Source organism: Poecilia mexicana, unplaced genomic scaffold (assembly GCF_051168715.1).
Source record: "Poecilia mexicana isolate PSO_F unplaced genomic scaffold, ASM5116871v1 scaffold_19, whole genome shotgun sequence".
Lineage (NCBI taxonomy): Eukaryota > Metazoa > Chordata > Actinopteri > Cyprinodontiformes > Poeciliidae > Poecilia > Poecilia mexicana.
Window position 1 is genome coordinate 22,622,218 of NW_028263388.1, and position 15,738 is coordinate 22,637,955.

Below are 15,738 nucleotides of genomic sequence, written 5' to 3' on the forward strand. Positions count from 1 at the left end.
ATGGATGATTATGAGGAATTGAAGCACTTTCAAGACAAGAAAGAAAACACAGACGCCTCATTAGCAAACAATTGTGGACCATTGGAATCTGTAGTTATCCTAAAATAAACATTACTAATCACTACCCTAAACTAAAAAAACGTCATAATCATATCATTCAAGGAGTTACTTATTTGCTCCAATGAACAACTTTAAACTTATAAACAGAATAAGTGAATCTGACAGCAGATTCATTCTTGTTACTCTTTTTTTTATTGTAAATTTAATATTTAAACAGAACAAACAGAACAACAGGATAAAATTTAAAATCTATAACATTTTGAAAAAATCTGGGAATATGTGGACAAAAGGTTGACTATAATGTACTAATGACTTACAAGGTCCCTAAGTATTGCCCTTAATTAGTTTTAACTATGGTTAACTTACTGTTTGAGTTGTGATGCTTTTATTTTGAAGAGACAATTTCCAGTTTAACTGTTAGCGCAAAGACAGTTTAATAATCAACAGACAAGATAAAGTGCTATGAAACTTATAAAATGTATATTGTTAGCAGCAAAAGCATGTTTATGATGTAAATAAGTACATGTTTTAAATGATATATGTAAATACTGAAATTGTTATATGCTGAAACTAAAGTTCATTTACAATATAAACTTGATTTGAAGATAAAATTTATACAACACCTTTGCTTCTTTATGAGCCATGCAGTAGTCTATTAAAGCCCTTCAGTCAAACTTGGAACAACAGTAGTCTTCAAAAACACAATTTGACAGTAGCAATGTCCATATAGATTAAGAATTGATAATGGTATATTCTGCCATCATAACATTAAAAATATTATAGTGCTTGCTGCCAAAACAAATGAGTGATATTTTAATGCTGGTTTATAAAACAGACAGATAAAATGGAATCGGTGATAAAACATTCTGGTTTCTGTTCTGCTCGGTGTGACCGCTGACTGGACAGATAAGGCATCAGGATTGTGTAATCCTGGCTCTTAGCCTGTTCTGGAGCAGGATCGTTGCACGGGAAGGAGATGGATGTCAAGTTGGCACTCCAGGATTCAATGTGTGGCACATTATGTTGTGCAATACAATTTTTAAAGTACCTTTTAGTGCTTGAGTGTTGGTGTTTTAGGAGAATAATTCTCCCCCTTCTTTATGCTTAATTTTTAACATTGTGCAGCCAGGATGTTGTGTGAAACAACCTTTTCTGCTGGAGGCCATGTGATAAATATTGCATGAGTTTTAAAGTTGTTCTAGCCAAGCATGTGGTGTAAAAATTACATGACGATGCATAGTTTTGTAATCTTCAGCTTATTATGCTCAAGCACAATGTTTCTCTTGTACTTTTGATCCATATTCTTGCCATCCTTGTTTTAAAACAGACACATTTACTGGAATTCATGTATGATTTGTTGCAACCCCTCAAACGCTGCTTTGCAAAGTTTATTACTTTACCTTAAACTGCTTTTAATGTGGGTTCTTTTTTGTTTTTTACCTTCAATATTTTTAAATTCAAATCAATCATCTGAATTTCTCTCTCAGACCGCAACCCAACTTCTTCCATTATTACTATTATTATTATTATTATTATTATAGTCACAGTTCTGATTACAGACGCTCTCAGTGAGTGTCAGCTGGAGACATCCTCAGAGGAAGCCAAAATTACGTTTTGGTCACTTATGCACTACTGCTTTTGTGAAACTGAATCGAAGCTTAATTCAGCCAAGATATCTGGAAAATCCCGGCTTAATCCTCTTTCCTGGTTTTGAGAAACAGCTGGAGACTACTACTTGATACAGAGAACTCCTTATGTTTGAGCGGAGCTGGACGATGTGACTAAAAAATATATCTGTCAACATCAATAATTGTTTAGTTTTTTTCTTTTAAATATCTGAAATACTGCAGTTTTCTCTCCACGCCATTGTTTTTTGGGTTTTTTTTATTTATTTTTAAGCAGCTATGAGGCATGGTGGCAAAACCTTAAGCTGGTATTATGCAAGTTGCTCAACCAAAAAGTGAGTAAGTTAGTTGATGAGCAGCTGGATATGACAGGTTTAGTGGCTAAAGCCTTTCCTCCGCCTACACCCCCCAGAATGCTGGGAGAGTCATGGTTGGCAGAGAAGATCCTAGTAGACCTTCAGCTTCTAAAATACGCTGAACACTCTGTCTGACACCACGTTGCTTTTAAAATTACTTAAATCTAGTTTCTTCCTTTTCTGACGCTCACTGCAAAATATACCAAGTCATCCTCAGTATGTCCAGATCCTTAAATGAATGAATTTCTCCATTGTCAACGGCTTATTTGCTATTTGAGTTAACAAGTAACTAAACAGGTTTACCTTAACATGTGGCCGGAGGTGCAATAAAACTAAACATACAATAAACCAGAGGTCATGTTATATTTAAGAAAAAACGAAAGCTTAAATGTCAAAAAGTTAGCTAGAAGTCAAAACTAAAACATATATCCTTTTTTATTATTTCTTCTCCACGTGGTAAATGTGATCATTAAACGTGGTTTTGAACATTTAAATTTAAAGTTAATTTGTAACTTGATTGACTTGAAATCAAATTGCTGAAATGTGCTGAAGTGCGGCACATTTCAACATACACATTCAGCTGAAATCCAACCTATTTCAGTAACAAGACAGTTCAAAGTGCTTTACATCATAAAAACACAAAAATACTGTCATAAAGGCAACATAAAGTCAACAATGAACAGCCAATTTTTACAGGTAGGACTCTTGAAGGTTTAAGTAAGCTATAAGTGTGAACATTAACCGGAGAGCTCCATCAGTGACAGACTGCTGCATCCTCGGTGGACGAAGGAGCATTACAGCAGATCCTTGCTCCTAGCAACTAGTCGTCTGGGGGATTTGGTGTAAGAATTGCTTGGATTCTTACACACAAGCATCAAACTTCTCACATATGTTCACTATCAGATGGCGATCAATTCCAGAGGTGGAGCCATTTTAAAATGTAAATGCATTAGCAACAGTTGATAGGTAACCAGTTTTGCATAGCAACCATCTGCTAGTCACTACTACATTTTCATTAGATATTCATACAACCTTTGTAGTTTATTGTGTTGTCTCGTTAGGCTCTGGGGTTTTGTAGACAATAAATTATGTTTTTAAGTCTTCAGTATCAAATGTTGTTTTTAAAAGAAACAGCATTTGGTACTGAAAGTTACTGAATTATTTATACAATAATAATTTGTCAATTTTTTTCAGGTCCTATACTGCATAGTGGTGTCGTGGCTTGTTGGTGGCTGTGATCTTGTAATATAGATGTTATCAGTGGTGAACTGCATAGACATAATATAAGGATAGACGCCTCACGGGCCGCTCTCACGAAGTAAAACTCACACGAAGTTGAGTTTTACTTAAACTTTGTGGCTAACATTAACGTTAGCTTATGCTAGTAGGCAATATTCTCGGACATTGTTCTTGTAAAATGTGCTATTTAAGTATCTAAACATTCTAACGGACAATGTATTTATCTTATTTTCATGTGTGTTTATTGTCGTTAGTGTCACAGACTAACGGGGAGGTTACGGGTCGGGCTTTTTACTGCCGAAGCCTGACGAAGCTCAACAAGCCTCATAGCTTAACAGTAGCGCAGCTCTGGTGTCAGAGATCTGGTTCAGCTGTTCAGGTTCAAAGTTGCTGCTTTTAGAAAAATATGACCGTGTTGCTTCATGTCTCCGTGTTATTTCGTTTTATTACCTTTGCATGTTTCTTGTGAAGAGCTCAGATAGGACGGTGTTTACAGCAGGATGTACAGGCGGATCAGTTGCTCGGCTGTCTGGCTCCGGTCTGCTCTCTTGTTCCCATAAACTCTTTCAGGCTGAATATAGAAGTGATTCCATGGAAATAACTCAGGGAGGCTCCTTTATTTACCATCCGTATCCCCGGTAGTTTTAGGCTGATCCGGAGTGAAGTGAAGGCTGCAAACTTTGCTGTGCGGCGTTAGCTGGTAGCGGCAGATATTTACAAGCCATCTTCTTAATTCAGGATCGCTTGGAAATTAACGAAAACTTAAAAGCCCATTATATTAGGAAGACAACAATGTTAATAGTATTGTTTTTTTGCATCTGAAATACGACTTAGTCTTTTCTACCAGTCATGGTAACTCAAAGCGGAAAAAAGTGAGCCGCATTAGCTCCTGGAGATGTGACGTCAACGCCTTAGGTGCAAAGAGCCCATTGGAGCTGACGAGATTTAGGGCGGCCATCTTGGAGCGGTACACCGCTTCACTCAGCGTTATATATTTGGCAGGCACAATAAAGTGTCAGCTGAATAGTAATCACATTGTCACGTATTTAAATTTTAGGCATGCAACTTTTAAACTGCATGTATAGGAACATGTAGTTTAGCATATTTAAATAATTTTGGTGGAATACAATATTTTAAAGTATGACATGTTTTGCAAAATACAACCAAAGATGCAATTTATTCACACACAGTTGTGACAACAATATTTACATGTTCATTACATTTTTACACAATCTAATAGCCTTGAAATAGGACAGTTTTGCAGAGCTTTTTTCTGGTGCTGCCTTTCTGCAAACCATCCTCATCTCTAAACAGGTTTACCTTAACATGGAAACCTTTAAAACAAAAACGTGATATCTGGGAGTGTGTACACAAAAACATTGTCCGAATGAGGTCCATGTTATTTTATTCATATACTGTTATTTAGTGAGTTCATTGAAGCTATTTTGTACTGGCTGATCTGCACATAACTGTTATAACAAAGCAAAAATAAAAAGGCAACGGTTGAAACTAAGGAGCCTTGTTGCCTTCTTAAGCTGAGCATTCAGAAAAATGTTACACTCACTATTTTTGATCTTCATATTTCAAAGAACATAAAACTCCAAATTTTATTAAAATTTGTTGATATAATGATAATTAACCAAAGTTACTGAAATTGTGAGTAGGCCTGTTTGAAACATATTCCTGTCATCAAATCTCCAGCTGAAGACTGATAGCTAACATTTGCTGTCATTTCGCTGGTGGGCATAAATACAGTACAGTAATATTACATTCACAACATACCAACAATAATATGTCATTCTTACTTGTGAAAAGTTATCCCCCGGTCCCTGACATCAACAGTTCTGAGATTTAAACACGAATAAGCCGAGCAGAACTGAGGCATCTTCTGCTGTTTTGGTTCAGCAAAGTACGAGGGTGTACCGCTCCAAGATGGCCGCCGTATTTCCTGCACCGGAGCAGCCAATGCGGGGTCTATCCTTATGTTATGTCTATGGGTGAACTAATAATAATTGAAAAACGTCATAATGCCTTCAATTGCTGCGGAGTCACTTTAATCAGCCATTCCAACCAGCAGGAAAACATCTGAAACATGCAGGACAGGAGGACGTGACCAGGGTGAGGGACCTCTGCAGAGTCAAGACAACATCATGCAACACGCCCATTAACTGCATGTGCATTTTTTTTACAAGCAATTTAGCGATCTTTACTTGGAATCCTTAGGTTCTTATTACCCAGCAACGCCCTGGGAGGAGTGGTTACTGATTGATATTTCCCATCAGGAATGATTTCACACTCATGTTACATTTTCAGACTCTCAGGTGTCATCGACATCACAGTTTGTATAGCCTTCAGTCTTTTTATGAGATTTAGTTTTTCCAAGTTTCTTTTTTACAATGGCTAATACATTGTTTGTGACTTTAATCATCTGGATTGCTGTTGCCACTGTTGGTGAGTGATTGTGGTTTTATGTATTATCTTTAAATTACCCTGTTTATTAAAAGTTGTAGAAAATGCATTACTAATACAAATTTATTTGTCTATGTGAGGTTAACATGATGTCTGCTCTAATATTAAAGTAGAAACAGCCTCAGTCTATAAGGACGGTGAATCGACAGTTTAAAAAAATGGATTATATCCATTGGAAAATATAAATGTCCTTTTTTAGATCCCATAACTAAAATTAGCCCTGGTAACATAAAGGAGACAATCATGTTTACTTTGGCATCAAAAATGAATAGCACAGCGCCCAGAAAGTATTCGCAGCATTTAACTTTATCCACATTACAGCTTTTTTGCAAATTGCATCAAATTAATATCTTTCCACAAAATTCTACACACAAATCTTGCGTTTCCAAACCTCAAGAGCTGCGCTTTAATGCTGTTCACACCCATGACCGCTCAACTGAGGAGCAATTGATCAATCCAGGTCATGCCACTAATGTTGGCCATCAAAAATTTTATTTATTTTTTTTCTTTAACTCTCCACTTCATTTACATCAATTTTTATTTCCTGAAATTGTTTCATTAGGCAGATCTAGAGATTTGTACACTTTACTTGGCAAGGTGATAATGCTGTACCTCATGAGTGAGGGTGAAAATCCGCCAGATGTGAATAGAGACAACAAAAAGTCCACAAGAAGACTAAACAACTATTTATTGTGACGCTGTCGCTTGGAAGACACGTTTTATATATTAATGTCCTTCATCATTCAGTTATTTTGTAATTATATTAGGTATTTGCATTTTTCAAATTTTAGTCTTTTAAATACAAAATTTCCCGTAACTTTCTACTTTTGTCAGTCTGACTACATCATTTCTAAATATTAAATCGGGTATTATGATCGAACAATTACTCATTACTTGAGCAGCCTCTTTCAAACATTGAATTTTTACTCTTGAGTAATTTCTTGGACGGCTACTTAATACTTTCACTACACTGACAGTGCGCTGAAGTATTACTGGAAAACTGCGTTTATCCCGTTATATTTTAGAGAGCCGTCGGTTAAAGCTCAAACCCTAAAGCAGCCCTGAACATTTTTGTAGTTTAGTTACTTTGTTCCTGTGTTTATAAGCAAAACTAACAAGGAAAATATAATAAAGCTTTTTTTAAAAATCAAAAATCACTCGCGAGTCAGCGAATTACGGACCCATGAAACCGCGATGTCCGTCACTATCAACATTTATTAAACTCATTGTAAACTTAATTCACCTGGAGAAAGTTGTGCTGATCAGCGGCTCCACTCGGCTGGGCTGCAGACAGACTCGCTCTCCAACGCGGCTGTGACTCAGCAGTCTGTGCGAGAGGCTGAGCAGAGCCGTAGCAAGGTTTTTCAGGGACCTAAAGTCATACTTATAAATTGTGTATTTAAAAAAAAAAAATTTTTGTTTGTTTTGTGTGCGTGTGTGTGTGTGTGTTAACTTGAAGGTTACAAGAGACTTCTGGACAAAAAAAAGAGTTAGTTTTTATAAGTATGATTTTAATATTTTATAAATGATTCTAGAAGTTTAGGTGATTCTAAACTTCTTCCATTTACGATTTTAATTTGGACTTTCAAAGCAGCAGAAATCTTTCTGTTTCCCAGATTTGTGCCACAAGACGATCTTGTCTTGGAGGTGAACACGAATTCCTTTGACTCCACGCTATCTAACGTACTGTCATCTGTAGTGATGGGATTTGGCTCTTTTCAGAGAGCTGGCTCTTGTGGCACGGCTCTTCAGCTTGGAGACTGCTCTGGATCTGTAGCCTCGTATTTTACCTTAGCCTGGCAAATACAAATGTTTTGTAAAAAAAAAATTCTATTGACAATATTTTTTTTCTACTTGTCTAATGTTTTATGTTCTATCTCCAGGACATAGAAAATTACAGGCTCATTTTGAGCTTCATCAGCAAAGTATTAAGCAAATGCTGTTAATATTATGGTCTTAAATTGTTTAATAAATTCACAAAATACTCAAAAATATTTCCATATTATTATAAGGTACCATAGTGTGAAAAAGCGCTCACCTTCTTGTTTGTCACACATAAGTTTCAGAACATCAAAGCAATTGAAATCTTATTCAAGGGCAACACAGCCACAGAATGCAGTTTTTAAATAATTATTGGAGGGAAAAAAAATCATGTCCCTGTGTGAAAAACTGATTGCCCCTTTCTTTTAAAACATAACCGCCGTTTGTCACAGACTAGCTCAACTTCTCTAGCTTTCTGGCATTCTGTTTGGCTGTGATTCAGCCAACTAAAAGTGATCTCTGTCCTGCTGTTATCATTTTCATTAAAATAGAAAGCAGTCCCCTGAGTTCTTTTTGTGCATCTCTTCTATATTATCAGTTGGTGGTGGGAGATGGCCATTCATACTGACCCAGGTTCTGGTTCTGCAACAAGTTTCTTCCCGTTAAAAGGGAGGTTTCCTCTTCCACCATTACTATATGCACATACAGTGATACAGTGATTATGTAAAGTCAACAATTACATAAGCGACTGTGTACTGTCGAACATGCTCCTGGAGAAGTGAAAGCTGCAAGTCAATGATGCAATCTGCTGGCATTCCTTGGATGGAAAACTTTTCAAACTAATTTGAATAATGAGTTGAGGTTGAGGTTAACTAGACATTATTGGGATAAAGGTGTGATTGAATTGAAGTTACTTTTTAGGAAAGTGTCCTAAAAGCAATTAATTATTCAATCAATGAAGTTTATTTCTACAGCACATTTTAAAAATATGGCAGTTCAAAGTGCTTTACATTGTGAAAACATAAAAAACATCAACACGTGTTTACAGTCAATATATTTGAAAACCAGTAACAAACATAAAATTTTGCCAAGTGCTGTCATGAAAATGATCAAAACACATAAAATATGTTGGTCAATGTTCCATTTATTATGGTTAAAAAACAACTCTAAACAGGTGGGAGTTTAGTCTTGATTTAAATGAACTCAGGGTTTCAGATGTTTGGCAGTTTTATGGAAGTTCATTCCATAGACATGAGGTGCATAGAAGCTGAATGCTGCTTCTCTATATCTGGTTCTGGGGATGCAGAGTAGACGAGAGCCAGAAGAGATACATTAAATATCTTCTGATAAAACAAAAGATATTTAATGTATTTATTTGGTGATGTATAAACTTATTCAAGTATTATAAAGTATAATCGTTGAGCTACATGGAGCCAGTGTAAGTAGGTTAGAAGTGGGGTGATGTGCTCTATCTTCCTGGTTTTAGAGAGAACACCAGCAGTAGCGTGGAGCATTGGCAAAAGCTGTCTGATATACCTGTGAGGATATCTTTAAATCAAATTACATTTATTGTCAATTGCTGATATTTACAGAAATTGAAATAAACTGAAATTTAATTTAAAAAAATAAATAAATTTCATGATTTAAAAATGATACCATGACATTACTGAGCTGTGAAAATAGTTTTCCTACAAGTCAAAGTTACAAAGACAACACATTGGATACATTTATGACAAAGATACAATAACAAGAAATGTAAAAGGATCTTATATTTTCGTGCCTCCATTGATCTGCTGTGTTTCTCTCCTGTTTCTAATCTAGTAATAAAAGCTGAATTGTTGGAAATATCATCTATAACTACATCCAATGCCACAAGAGGTCTAACAAAAACTACACAAACGGCAATGAGAATTTCAGCTTCTCAAACAAAAACTACAACAGCTACAATGACAACTTCAAATCCAAAAACTATACCATCTCGAACAGCAAGAATACTTGCAAAAAAAACACAAGATCCATTGAGAGGGATAACAGAAACATCAACCACAACAACTGAAGCACCACCAACAACGACTGCAGCTCCAACCACAACCACTACAGCTCCAACTACGACCACAGCTTCTCCAACCACAACAACTGAAGCTCCAACCACAACAACTGAAGATCCAACCACAACCACTGCAGCACCAACAACAACAGCAGCTCCAACAACAACCACAGCAGATCCTACCACAACCACCGAAGCTGCAACTACAACCACAGCTTCTCCAACTACAACCACAGCATCTCCAACCACAACAACTGAAGCTCCAACCACAACCACAGCAACTCCAACAACAACCACTGCAGCACCAACAACAACCACAGCAGCTCCAACGACAACCACAGCAACTCCTACCACAACAACTGAAGCTCCAACCACAACCACAGCAACTCCAACAACAACCACTGCAGCTCCAACTACAACCACTGCAGCTCCAACCACAACCACAGCTGCTCCAACCACAACCACAGCGGCTCCAACTACAACCACAGCATCTCCAACTACAACCACAGCTTCTCCAACCACAACAACTGAAGCTCCAACCACAACCACAGCAGCTCCAACAACAACCACAGCGGCTCCAACTACCACCACTGCAGCTCCAACCACAACCACAGCGGCTCCAACAACAACCACAGCGGCTCCAACTACAACCACAGCTGCTCCAACCACAACCACAGCGGCTCCAACTACCACCACTGCAGCTCCAACCACAACCACAGCTGCTCCAACCACAACCACAGCGGCTCCAACTACAACCACAGCTTCTCCAACTACAACAACTGAAGCTCCAACCACAACCACAGCAGCTCCAACCACAGCAACAGCTTCTCCAACCACAACAACTGAAGCTCCAACTACAACCACTGCAGCTCCAACCACAACCACCGCAGCTCCAACTACAACCACAGCAGCTCCTACCACAACCACAGCTTCTCCAACTACAACCACTGCAGCACCAACAACAACCACAGCTTCTCCTACCACAACCACAGCAGCTCCAACCACAACAACTGCAGCTCCAACCACAACCACAACAGCTCCAACTACAACCACATCTTCTCCAACCACAACAACTGAAGCACCAACAACAACCACTGAAGCTCCAACTACAACCACAGCTTCTCCAACTACAACGACAGCTTCTCCAAGCACAACCACTGCAGCACCAACAACAACCACAGCAGCTCCAACTACAACCACAGCATCTCCAACCACAACAACTGAAGCTCCAACCACAACCACTGCAGCACCAACAACAACAGCAGCTCCAACAACAACCACAGCAGTTCCTACCACAACCACAGCAGCTCCAACCACAACTACTGCAGCTCCAACCACAACCACAACAGCTCCAACTACAACCACAGCTTCTCCAACTACAACCACAGCATCTCCAACCACAACAACTCAAGCTCCAACTACAACCACTGCAGCTCCAACCACAACCACAGCTGCTCCTACCACAACAACTGCAGCTCCAACTACAACCACTGCAGCTCCAACCACAACCACAGCTGCTCCAACCACAACCACAGCGGCTCCAACTACAATCACAGCATCTCCAACTACAACAACTGAAGCTCCAACCACAACCACTGCAGCACCAACAACAACCACAGCAGCTCCAACAACAACCACAGCAACTCCTACCACAACCACTGCAGCTCCAACTACAACCACTGTAGCTCCAACCACAACCACAGCTGCTCCAACCACAACCACAGCGGCTCCAACTACAACCACAGCATCTCCAACTACAACCACAGTTTCTCCAACCACAACAACTGAAGCTCCAACAACAACCACAGCAGATCCTACCACAACCACTGAAGCTCCAACTACAACCACAACATCTCCAACCACAACAACTGAAGCTCCAACCACAACCACAGCAGCTCCAACAACAACCACAGCGGCTCCAACTACAACCACTGCAGCTCCAACCACAACCACAGCAGCTCCAACAACAACCACAGCAGCTCCAACAACAACCACAGCGGCTCCAACTACAACCACTGCAGCTCCAACCACAACCACAGCTGCTCCAACCACAACCACAGCGGCTCCAACTACAACCACAGCTGCTCCAACCACAACCACAGCGGCTCCAACTACCACCACTGCAGATCCAACCACAACCACAGCTGCTCCAACCACAACCACAGCGGCTCCAACTACAACAACAGCTTCTCCAACCACAACTGAAGCTCCAACTACAACCACTGCAGCTCCAACCACAACCACCGCAGCTCCAACTACAACCACAGCAGCTCCTACCACAACCACAGCTTCTACAACTACAACCACTGCAGCACCAACAACAACCACAGCTTCTCCTACCACAACCACAGCAGCTCCAACCACAACCACTGCAGCTCCAACCACAACCACAACAGCTCCAACTACAACCACATCTTCTCCAACCACAACAACTGAAGCACCAACAACAACCACTGAAGCTCCAACTACAACCACAGCTTCTCCAACTACAACGACAGCTTCTCCAAGCACAACCACTGCAGCACCAACAACAACCACAGCAGCTCCAACTACAACCACAGCATCTCCAACCACAACAACTGAAGCTCCAACCACAACCACTGCAGCACCAACAACAGCAGCTCCAACAACAACCACAGCAGTTCCTACCACATCCACCGAAGCTCCAACTACAACCACAGCTTCTCCAACTACAACCACAGCTTCTCCAACTACAACCACAGCATCTCCAACCACAACAACTCAAGCTCCAACTACAACCACTGCAGCTCCAACCACATCCACAGCTGCTCCTACCACAACCACTGCAGCTCCAACTACAACCACTGCAGCTCCAACCACAACCACAGCTGCTCCAACCACAACCACAGCGGCTCCAACTACAACCACAGCATCTCCAACTACAACCACAGCTTCTCCAACCACAACAACTGAAGCTCCAACCACAACCACTGCAGCACCAACAACAACCACAGCAGCTCCAACAACAACCACAGCAACTCCTACCACAACCACTGCAGCTCCAACTACAACCACTGTAGCTCCAACCACAACCACAGCTGCTCCAACCACAACCACAGCAGCTCCAACCACAACCACAGCATCTCCAACTACAACCACAACTTCTCCAACCACAACAACTGAAGCTCCAACCACAACCACTGCAGCACCAACAACAACCACAGCAGCTCCAACAACAACCACAGCAACTCCTACCAAAACCACTGCAGCTCCAACTAAAACCACTGTAGCTCCAACCACAACCACAGCTGCTCCAACCACAACCACAGCGGCTCCAACTACAACCACAGCATCTCCAACTACAACCACAGCTTCTCCAACCACAACAACTGCAGCACCAACAACAACAGCAGCTCCAACAACAACCACAGTGGCTCCAACTACAACCACTGCAGCTCCAACCACAACCACAGCAGCTCCAACAACAACCACAGCAGCTCCAACAACAACCACAGCGGCTCCAACTACAACCACTGCAGCTCCAACCACAGCTGCTCCAACCACAACCACAGCGGCTCTAACTACAACCACAGCTGCTCCAACCACAACCACGGCGGCTCCAACTAGCACCACTGCAGCTCCAACCACAACCACAGCTGCTCCAACCACAACCACAGCGGCTCCAACTACAACCACAGCTTCTCCAACTACAACAACTGAAGCTCCAACCACAACCACAGCAGCTCCAACCACAACAACAGCTTCTCCAACCACAACAACTGAAGCTCCAACTACAACCACTGCAGCTCCAACCACAACCACCGCAGCTCCAACTACAACCACAGCAGCTCCTACCACAACCACAGCTTCTCCAACTACAACCACTGCAGCACCAACAACAACCACAGCTTCTCCTACCACAACCACAGCAGCTCCAACCACAACCACTGCAGCTCCAACCACAACCACAACAGCTCCAACTACAACCACATCTTCTCCAACCACAACAACTGAAGCACCAACAACAACCACTGAAGCTCCAACTACAACCACAGCTTCTCCAACTACAACGACAGCTTCTCCAAGCACAACCACTGCAGCACCAACAACAACCACAGCAGCTCCAACTACAACCACAGCATCTCCAACCACAACAACTGAAGCTCCAACCACAACCACTGCAGCACCAACAACAACAGCAGCTCCAACAACAACAACAGCAGTTCCTACCACAACCACCGAAGCTCCAACTACAACCACAGCTTCTCCAACTACAACCACAGCATCTCCAACCACAACAACTCAAGCTCCAACTACAACCACTGCAGCTCCAACCACAACCACCGCAGCTCCAACTACAACCACAGCAGCTACTACCACAACCACAGCTTCTCCAACTACAACCACTGCAGCACCAACAACAACCACTGCAGCTCCAACCACAACCACAGCAACTCCAACTACAACCACAGCATCTCCAACCACAACCACTGCAGCTCCAACCACAACCACAGCAGCTCCAACTACAACCACAGCATCTCCAACCACAACAACTGAAGCTCCAACCACAACCACTGCAGCACCAACAACAGCAGCTCCAACAACAACCACAGCAGTTCCTACCACAACCACCGAAGCTCCAACTACAACCACAGCTTCTCCAACTACAACCACCGCATCTCCAACCACAACAACTCAAGCTCCAACTACAACCACTGCAGCTCCAACCACAACCACAACTGCTCCTACCACAACCACTGCAGCTCCAACTACAACCACTGCAGCTCCTACCACAACCACAGCTGCTCCAACCACAACCACAGCGGCTCCGACTACAACCACAGCATCTCCAACTACAACCACAGCTTCTCCAACCACAACCACAGCTTCTCCAACCACAACAACTGAAGCTCCAACCACAACCACTGCAGCACCAACAACAACAGCAGCTCCAACCACAACCACAGCTGCTCCAACCACAACCACAGCGGCTCCAACTACAACCACAGCTGCTCCAACCACAACCACAGCGGCTCCAACTACCACCACTGCAGCTCCAACCACAACCACAGCTGCTCCAACCACAACCACAGCGGCTCCAACTACAACCACAGCTTCTCCAACTACAACAACTGAAGCTCCAACCACAACCACAGCAGCTCCAACCACAACAACAGCTTCTCTAACCACAACAACTGAAGCTCCAACTACAACCACTGCAGCTCCAACCACAACCACCGCAGCTCCAACTACAACCACAGCAGCTCCTACTACAACCACATCTTCTCCAACCACAACAACTGAAGCACCAACAACAACCACTGAAGCTCCAACTACAACCACAGCTTCTCCAACCACAACCACAGCGGCTCCAACTACAACCACAGCATCTCCAACTACAACCACAGCTTCTCCAACCACAACAACTGAAGCTCCAACTACAACCACTGCAGCTCCAATCACAACCACCGCAGCTCCAACTACAACCACAGCAGTTCCTACCACAACCACAGCTTCTCCAACTACAACCACTGCAACACCAACAACAACCACAGCTTCTCCTACCACAACCACAGCAGCTCCAACCACAACCACTGCAGCTCCAACCACAACCACAACAGCTCCAACTACAACCACAGCTTCTCCAACCACTACGACAGCTTCTCCAAGCACAACCACTGCAGCACCAACAACAACAGCAGCTCCAACAACAACCACAGCAGTTCCTACCACAACCACCGAAGCTCCAACTACAACCACAGCTTCTCCAACTACAACGACAGCTTCTCCAAGCACAACCACAGCAGCACCAACAACAACCACAGCAGCTCCAACTACAACCACAGCATCTCCAACCACAACAACTGAAGCTCCAACCACAACCACAGCGGCTCCAACTACAACCACAGCATCTCCAACTACAACCACAGCTTCTCCAACCACAACAACTGAAGCTCCAACTACAACCACTGCAGCTCCAATCACAACCACCGCAGCTCCAACTACAACCACAGCAGTTCCTACCACAACCACAGCTTCTCCAACTACAACCACTGCAACACCAACAACAACCACAGCTTCTCCTACCACAACCACAGCAGCTCCAACCACAACCACTGCAGCTCCAACCACAACCACAACAGCTCCAACTACAACCACAGCTTCTCCAACTACAACGACAGCTTCTCCAAGCACAACCACTGCAGCACCAACAACAACC

At 42.3% G+C, this 15,738-nt stretch overlaps 1 protein-coding gene across 1 annotated transcript in view; it reads left to right on the top strand.

Annotated features, from left to right (window-relative positions):
- LOC148153738 (uncharacterized) overlaps positions 1-15,738 on the top strand; it is a 60,708-nt gene that overhangs the window by 5,558 nt on the left and 39,412 nt on the right. The window contains exon 2 of the mRNA XM_088001073.1: positions 12,809-13,144. Coding sequence (XP_087857199.1) covers positions 12,809-13,144 — 336 coding nt within the window. The remainder of the gene's footprint in view (positions 1-12,808; positions 13,145-15,738) is intronic.